At 33.5% G+C, this 10000-nt stretch overlaps 1 protein-coding gene across 1 annotated transcript in view; it reads left to right on the top strand.

The window, feature by feature from the left end:
* LOC135218019 (uncharacterized) overlaps positions 1–10000 on the top strand; it is a 26545-nt gene that overhangs the window by 13998 nt on the left and 2547 nt on the right. Inside the window, exon 7 of the mRNA XM_064254164.1 lies at positions 2384–2615. Coding sequence (XP_064110234.1) covers positions 2384–2615 — 232 coding nt within the window. The remainder of the gene's footprint in view (positions 1–2383; positions 2616–10000) is intronic.

The raw sequence follows: 10000 nt of genomic DNA on the forward strand, positions 1-10000 counted from the left end.
ATTCTTTAATTTTTTCTCATTGATTTATTAAAGAATTATAATGCATTTGCAAGAAATTCTGTTTTGCTCTTCCGTCATTCCTTTGTCTACACTTTTATCATTTTCTTAGTTGTTTATCTTTTCATTTGTTATTAACAGAACACATAACATTCGCTAGAACTTATCAGTAGTTACGTTTTACTTTCCATGTATTGTAAAATACTTGCAATGTTGTTTGGGTATACTTGCAAATAATATTAATTGACAAATACTGCTAAATTAAGAAAGCGCCATCACATTTGTCTGTTCGTAAGCACGTATGAATTCGCACTCTTTCATTTGTCTAATCAGCGATTGCCTAGTCATCATGATTCTCTGAACATGTAGGTCCGTCATTCGAAGAAAAATGTTAAGAACTATTAAAAAATGCAAATAACAATTGAATATCAACGGCTCTCAAATGGCAATAACATTATTAATTATGACGCTATGTACTTACATTTCTTTGAGATCGAAGCCAAATATGTGAAGCCTACAGGAGGTCTATATAACAGTTTTTTGAAAAAGTATATAGGTAGCTACATATACACTTTCTCCATTTTATTTGAGTTCCCCCATGTATGCCCTTTAACGTGTTTATCATGTTTTTATGGTGTAAAATCTCCAAGATATTAAATACATTGTTGCCTTGTGTTGTTTTAAAATATTGTGTAGTAGATAATACTATAGAATTACAAAAAAAGTTTCCGCTCCAATCCAAACCTATACCAATTTTTCATTATTTAGAAAGAATTACCAGATATTTTGTCACGTAGTTCATAAACGCCAATAGAAATGACAAAATGTGTAATTGAGATAGATGATGATAAACCTAACAATGAAAAACTGTGAATACTGATTAAAGAAGAATACAATGGTGATTGACGTAACATGTTTCCGAAAATTACACCCAAAATTTCTCGCGCATGGTTAATAAAAAGTGATAAACAGGAATATGTTAATGATATTCCTAAGGCACGTGAATGATGATCAGCAATGAAGATAATGGTAACTAGACCATAGCACACCCTATCTATACATATTCAATTATGCGCAATACTTTAGATTTCCATACAGGAAAGTATGGTCCACCACCAAACGGTATGTAACGTTTTCTGTAAAGAACCCTGAAGTTGAGAATAGAAAATGGTTCTTAGCGCAAACTATAGAAATAAATTGAATCTCGATTTGTATGTTGGAATTAAATTTCTTTCTAAAATGATAAGCCTATATATCCCTTATTCTTTAGTAATTTGAAACACACACACACACACACCAAACCTATATATATATATACTATATATATATATATATATATATATATATTAAGAATATATATATATATATATATACTATATATATATATATAATATATAATATATCAAATATACTATAGTATATATATTATATATATATACATATATATATCATATATATATTATCTATATATATATATATATATATATATATATTATATATATTATCATATATATAATATATCTATATATAATATATATATATATATATATCATATTATATATATATATATATATATATATATAATCACACGGATATATACTTTAATTTATGTGAAGACATCTATTAAAAAAAAGAAAAAAAGAAAAAAACTAATCCTAATTTGAATTGTGAGATTCGTTGACAGGTGATTGTTTCCCTGTGGATTAGTTGACTCGGAAAATAGACTCGATGAAAACTTTTCCTTACTTTTTTTAAATAGTGATGGTACACAAACACTTTTCAATCATATTAACCATATTTTTGTAAAATATAAATAAATAAATAAATAAATAAGAAACAGTGTTATTTACTTGTTTAATGCATAAGCCCGCTGTTAGATATAAAAGAAGAGTGATTGTTTTTCTGTAGTTTTGGTGAAGCTTGTGTAAATTGTAATATTCTGATGCATTGTACATAAGTGAGTGTTTTATTTGTTGCTAGCATCGAAGGCTGTATACTTTCCAGATTGTGTTATTGTTTTCGGTATATAAACGAGCCAGCCATATTGTATTCCGGCTGAATAACATAACAGAAGAAATACAGGCTAACCAAGCTCGTCAGCGATGAGTTTCAATTAACCAAAATTAGACGAAAATGGGATCTATTATGATGCATATAACTGGAACTGATACAACACAGGATTCAATATATAACGTCATGTAACCAGGATTATATCACTTCCTTCCAGGTAAGAATTATTGTATAGCCCAGGATAGGAGACGGTTGACGTAGGCTGGGCCAACCCACGCGTGCCATTGTTAGACATTGACCACAAGGCCACCCGTCACCTGTCAAGAGTAATGTGATAACTGCCCTTCATGTGGTGACTGTAAAATGATAATTTCAGGTATAAAGAAAATAAGGAAACTGACATCAACGGGCATGAAGGCCAAGTTCATGTGGGTGCCCTTTCAGGTTAAGATGCCCGGTAATGAAAGGGCATATGAACTGGCTATACAGAAGCTGCTATTGAAGACACTATTGGCCGCAAACAGATCAAAACAAGGATCAGGAGTCCGCAGGTGTTTGACACCTTCGGACAGAGGCAGATGGAGCAGGAATCAAGCAAAACAAATCGGGTAAGTAACAAGGATACAGATCACATTACATATATAAATGGAAAGCAAGGGGTTACCAGTGATTGTAGAATATACAGTGAAACTGATGGGCGTACACTATACCACTATGAAAAGGCATGCCTTATAATTCAGGGTTATAGGTATGATAACCTCACAATTTTAGCGTAGAATGGAATATAAAATTTAGGGCAAAGACCGAGAACTAGGACCTATGATGTCAATCAACGCAGAAAGGGAAATAGTGTGAAAAGGTTGGAAAGGCGTAAGAGGAGGAAAGCCTCACAGTTGCACTATGAAACGATTGTAGGGGTTGTTTAAAGTGAGACTAAAGAAAGTGAATATGAACGGAGGTACAGTAAAAGGATAGCAGGGGTTGCAGCTAGGGTCCAAGAGACGCTCCAAAGAACCTAAGTAATGCCTACAGTACACTGCGTGACGTACATTGATGGAACCACACTCCCACAGAGGGTCACGACTTTGGAGGACTAAGTAATACATCTGCTTACAGTGACATACTTAAAATATTTGAAAATATTTCACTGAGCCGCGCAGAGAAGCGACATATTAAGAAAAAGTCGTCAGTTAAGACCATATGATTTTTTTTTTTCATTTAGTATTATCATTATGTGACAGTCTAATGTATTTCATACCTAGCAGCAAGAATTATCATTACTGCTTGATTATGATAATATTTATGTTAAAACAACTAATATTGTTATCATTTTCAGAATATTGTTATCTCTCTTGCACACGCGATCGTATATTAATGAGTGCTGTCATTATTACGGTTATTGGTAGTGTAATTTACACTACAAACATGGCAATTATGCATTCTTTCTTAGTCACTATGCATTCTATTTTAGCAACTGTTCATTCTTTCCTAGGCACTGCGTATTTTCTAGCGACTATGCATTCTTTTGTAGCCACTATACATTCTTTTTTAGTCAATGTGCATTCTTTTTAGCCACTATGCATTCTGCTTTAGTCACTAAGCATTCTTTTTAGACACCGTGCATTTTTTAGCCATTATGCATTCTTTTTTAGTCACTATGCATTCTTTTTTAGTCACTGGGCATTCTTTTTAAGTCACTATGCATTCTGCTTTAGTCACTAAGCATTCTTTTCAGCCACTGTGCATTCTTTTTTAGTCACTGTGCATTCTTTTTTAGTCAATAAGCATTCTTTTTAGCCATTATGCATTTTTATTAGTCACTAAGCATTCTTTTTCAGTTCATTCTTTTTTGGTCACTATGCCATTCTGCTTTAGTCACTAAGCATTCTTTTTAGCCACTGTGCATTCTTTTTTAGTCACTAAGCATTCTTTTTTAATCACTGTGCATTCTTTTTTAGTCACTAAGCATTCTTTTTTAATCACTGTGCATTCTTTTTTAGTCGCTAAGCATTCTTTTTTAATCACTGTGCATTCTTTTTTAGTCACTGTGCATTCTTTTTTAGTCATTGTGCATTCTTTTTAGACACTATGCATTCTGCTTTAGTCACTATGCATTCTTTTTAGCCTCTGTGTGTTCTTTTTTTAGTCACTAGGCATTCTTTTTAACCATTGTGCATTCTTTTTAGCCACTGTGCATTCTTTTTAGCCACTGTGCATTCTGCTTTAGTCACTGAGCATTCTTTTTAGCCACTGTGCATTTTTTTTAGTCAATAAGCATTCTTCTTTTAGTCACTATGCATTCTTCTTTAGTTACTGTGCATTATTTTTTTGTCACTATGAATTCTTTTTAGCCACTATGCATTCTTTTTAGCCAATATGCATTCTTTTTTAGTCCCTGTGCATTCTTTTTAGCAACTATACATTCTGCTTCAGTCACACTGTATTACTTTTTAGCCACCGGGCATTATTTTTAGCCCATACGCGTTCTTTGCTAGCCACTATGCTTTCTGTGTCAATATGAATTTAGCTACTATGCATTCGTGTTTAGCCCCCTTGCACTATTTCTGTCACTGTACATTTTTTTTAGCCTATATGTGTTTTTTTAGACACTATGTATCCTTTCCTAGCCACTATACAATCGTGTTTAACCACTATGTATCTTTCTTAGCCAATATGGGTTGTTTCCTAGTCACTGTATCCATTATTTCTAGCCATTATGCATTCTTTATAGCTACAATGATTTCATTTTTGACAAATATACATTTTTTCTAGCCACTATGTATTTTTCATTAATCAGTGTACATTTTCCATTAGCCAGTATGCCTTCATTTTGGCCACTATGCATTTTTCATTGGCCAGTATGTATCCGTTTTAGCCACTATGCATTTTTCAGTAGCCAGTATGCATTCGTTTTAGCAACTATGCATTTTTTCATGAGCCAGTATGGATTCATTTTGGCCACTATGCATTTTTCATTAGCCACTATGCCTTCGTTTTAGCCACTATGCCTTTTTTATTAGCCAGTATACATTCGTTTTTCATTACCCAGTATGCATTCGTTTTAGCCAATATGTATTTTTCATTAGCCAGTATGCATTCGTTTTGGCCCCTATGCATTTTTCAATAGCCAGTATGCCTTCTTTTGGCCACTATGCATTTTTCATAAGCCAGTATCCATTTTTTTAAGGGATACTAGCTTATTCTGGATGTCTTCCGACAACCTCTTTGTAGGCTGGACCTCGGGAATTAAATGTTAAATTTATTCTTACTCTCCATTTCCGTATTATAATTGTTCATAAGGCCTCTTCTAACAATTGATACAATCGTGTCATTATGATTATCGATATCAGTTAATACGAAATGTATGAAAAGGATACTTGGAAAGAAATATGAATCAGTTTTGGGGACCCAGCTACAAATTATTATGAGGTCAAAATCACATATGCAAGTGAAAAAACCTCATATCATAGAGAGAGAGAGAGAGAGAGAGAGAGAGAGAGAGAGAGAGAGAGAGAGAGAGAGAGAGAATAGAAATTTAAAGTCAAGTTAAACGTATTAAAAATATTTCATATTGATAATCTTTCGCACTCGTGATGACGATAATAATATAGTAAGGGTTTTTATGAAAATTCGGTTGCCATTGAGAAAAGGAACCAGTGCTCAAGGTTCACATAATAATATGATTCACTTTTCATTGGTGAATGAAACGTAAATGTTCGTTTAAATAAATGCATACACATACATATATATATATATGTATATATATATATATATATATATATATATATATATATATATATATATATAATAATATATATATTATAAGTATATATATGTAGGTGTGTGTAGTATATATATATATATATATATATATATATATATATATATATATATATATTATATATAATATATATATATGTATGTATGTATGTATGAATGTATGTATGTATGTATGTATGTATGTGTACTAGCACCCTCTAATAAAACTGCCCACTAGACTTCTGGGTAATTATGATGAGAGATGGAAATTAATACGTGATCCCCATCTCTATTTTAATTGTTCAGAAACTCGCGAATGCTAATATGCATTAGAATTAAATGATATTCATAATAGCTTATTTGGTATAAATAAAAGAGCAAAATCGTTCTTCGCTTTTTTTTATCCATCAAAAGAGTAATTACTCTCCGAAACATTATTAGTGTCCATTTTTTTTAAAAGAAGGGCAAAGCGGAATTTATATCAGGATTGAATTACTTCGTACTAATTATAATTAGAATGAGGTTCTCATCTTTATATGAGAGAATTCCATTGATGTCATTATGAAGAGAATTATTTTCAGCTACTTCTTTTGTCTTTATAATGAGGTCGATTTATTTTTCGAAAAAAGTTTGAATATTTTTGTTTCCTCCTGCCAATTCTAAAACGGGTTATTATCGAAAATAAATTCAGACTGAACTGGATAGCTTGTTACTCTATGCTTTGATTAGAAACGAATATAAATATACATAGTAAATTAGAGTTTCTATTGGTTTATGATGCTCGACAAACTATTATTATTGTTATTATTATTATAATTTAGAAGATAACCCCATATTCATACGGAACAAGCCCACAGGAACCACTGATCTGAAATTCAAGCTGCCAAAGAATGTGGTGTTCATTTAAAAGAAGTTATAAAAGCTAGTAGGAAATACAAAAGGAGAGATTGGTTATTAGAAAGGATTAAAATGTAGGTTAATAAGCTAATAAATAAACAGAATAAAAAATAACTCATTAATAATACAAGATTAATTGTTTTAAGGTATAAAAGCGCTGTATCTTCGCTTTAACCTTTAAGTTTCTAATTAAATACTTCGGCACCATCAAATTTTCTGCCCGGTAGTGGCCTCAAAACTTTTAGCCGTGGCCCATGAAACTCAGCTACGGTCCGGTGGTGGCCTATGTTTTTGGTACCTATAACGCTGTCAGACGTACGATTATGGATAGCTTTCACCTTAAATAAAATAATATCTACTGAGGCTAGTGGGCTGCAATTTGGTATGATAGATGAATGGAGGGTGGACGATCAACATACTAATTTGCAGCCCTCTAACCTCAGCAGTTTTTAAGATCGAATGGCGGACGTAAAGACAATGACGGAAAAATGCTTTTATTTTGCAGCAAAGTAAAACATGTAAGAAACACTATGCAAGTCACTCAAAAATTAACCAATATATATTACGCTTCTTGTCTAGAGAATCTTTGAACGAGTGATCAAATTATGACGGATAATTGTGTCAATAATTCATTCCATAAACAATGATGAACCTCACTTAATATGAGAACAAATTCTGGAAAAAACACAAACCTAGCTATGAAGATGTAAGATTACTGAGAACTCTAATAATCATAATAATTATTACCGTCCACTTTTCGTTAGTGTATAGCATATTAGCGACAAATAACTCTTAATTTCTTTGAACACCCTTCAATCAACCAATTACTGCATGAGCTCCCGTAAAGAGAATTTCAGATTATGTATTTCAAATTATTTTGCAATTAATTACACCGTCGGATATTAGAGAGCTTTTAGTATCCTGGCGGACATTCACTACTGGGTTTATACATTCTAACCAGCTGCACACACGCACACACACACACACAAACACACACACACACACACACACACACACACACACATATATATATATATATATATATATATATATATATATATATATATATATAGTTATTTGTGTGTGTGTGTGTGTGTCCTCAAATAGGATAGGATTTGAGAATATAACCAAATGACGCTATATATCCGCTTGTGATAGACCACGGAAATTAATTCAGTTCTATTCCAAGCGCATTATTTCAAACCAATATTGTTTGAGAGAGAGAGAGAGAGAGAGTCACGTTGGTGTATTATGCAACCTTCTGAAAATATCTCAATTTTGTTCTTACACGAACGTGACATGAAGAGGAATAGAGAACTGCCATACCGATTCTGAATCTGAATGTTTTAGGAGGTTGGAAAGTAAAATAAATCCTAAATAAAAATATTTACATTATTGAATAAAGCTTATACAGGCAGAAACAAAGTATGACTAGCAAGGATAAGGATTTCAGAATAAAGATAAGAAAAGCACAGTTTGTCAAGGATTTGGCTGGAAGTGATTCCTACGTTTTATTAAAATTGAAAACAAGGAAACGAGAAAACATTTTGAGTCAACGAAACTGCCGGGATTGGTTCTTACATTATATTTGACTTTTAAAAGGGAGAAAATAGAAGCATTGTAGCAAGGAAGAAGCTGAAAGGGAGTCCTATATAATATCTGATTTTCAAAATAAGAAAAATAAAAGCCTTGTTACCAAGGATGATTCTGAAAGGGTGTCCTATAGAATATTTCACATTCAGAACAGGGAAAATACAAGCACTGTTAGAAAGGATACGGCTGAATATTTGCTTTCAGAGTGAAGGAAAAGAAATGCATCGTTAGCAAGGACAGGTTGGGTGTTTACTTCATTCAATTCTACTTGACATTCAAAATAAAGGGTCAAACTTCATTTACAAATCCGGGAACAGTCTACGACTTCCTACATTCAAAACAAAGGGTCCTACTTCGGGTACATTCAAACAAGATCCTACTTCATACATTCGGGAAAACAAAGGGTCCTACTTCGTCGGGTACTTATTCAAAACAAAAGGGTCCTACCTGCATTTTACATTCAAAACAAAGGGCCCAGTCCTTACTTCGTTTTACATTCAAAACAAAGGGTCCTACTTCATTTTACATTCAAAACAAAGGGCCCTACTTCGTTTTACATTCAAAACAAAGGGTCCTACTTCATTTTACATTCAAAACAAAGGGCCCTACTTCGTTTTACATTCAAAACAAAGGGTCCTACTTCTTGTGCCTCCGGAACGGAGGTGTAGGTGGGGCCTTCGCAATGGAGGAGGATATACGCTCTACAGGATAACAGGTCCCTTCTGGACCCAGCTGGGAAGCCCAGGGGTCCAGTTTGACTGAAAGTCACATTGGGAACTTCCGGCCCAATCTAAAGGTTTGGCGTGATTCGAAAGTGTTAATCAGCTTATTTCGTTACCTTAAGATGGCTCCACTGAGACCCCGTTGGAGCGGTTAAAAGTCGTTTTTCTTTCATCTATTATAGATTTAAAGGTGCCAATTTCGTTGGCGATCAAAAGGTGGGAATAAATATTTTACCGGAACAACGTTCACTGGTTATTCTTCCAACAAATACGGGAAAGAACAAGAATAATAATAATAATAATAATAATAATAATATAATAATAATAATAATAATAATAAAAAAAAAAAAAATAATAATAATAATATCTGAAAACCAGTGAAGACGAGTGGCTCAAGAGTGCTTGGGAAGAAGGACTGATAAAAGTAGACGAAGACCCAGAAATATACAGAGACAGGAGAATGACAAACAGAACAGAGGACTGGCACAACAAACCAATGCACGGACAATACATGAGACAGACTAAAGAACTAGCCAGCGATGACTCATGGCAATGACTACAGAGGGGAGAGCTCAAGAAGGAAACTGAAGGAATGATAACAGCGGCAAAAGATCAGGCCCTAAGAACCATATATGTTCAAAGAACGATAGATGAAAATAACATCTCTCCAATATGTAGGAAGTGCAATATGAAAAATGAAACCATAAACCACATAGCAAGCGAATGTCCGGCACTTGCACAGAACCAGTGGCAAAAGCCCTCCACTGGAGCCTGTGCAAGAAACATCAGCTACCTTGCAGTAATAAGTGGTACGAGCACCAGAAGGAGTGATAGAAAACGATCACGCAAAGATCCTCTGGGACTATGGTATCAGAACAGATAGGGTGATACATGCAAATAGACCAGACGTGACGATGATTGACAAAATCAAAAAGAAAGTATCACTCATTGATGTCGCAATACCATGGGACACCAGAGTTGAAGAGAAAGAGAGGGGAAAAATGGATAAGTATCAAGACCAG

This window comes from Macrobrachium nipponense, chromosome 9, assembly GCF_015104395.2.
Source record: "Macrobrachium nipponense isolate FS-2020 chromosome 9, ASM1510439v2, whole genome shotgun sequence".
Classification (NCBI taxonomy): domain Eukaryota; kingdom Metazoa; phylum Arthropoda; class Malacostraca; order Decapoda; family Palaemonidae; genus Macrobrachium; species Macrobrachium nipponense.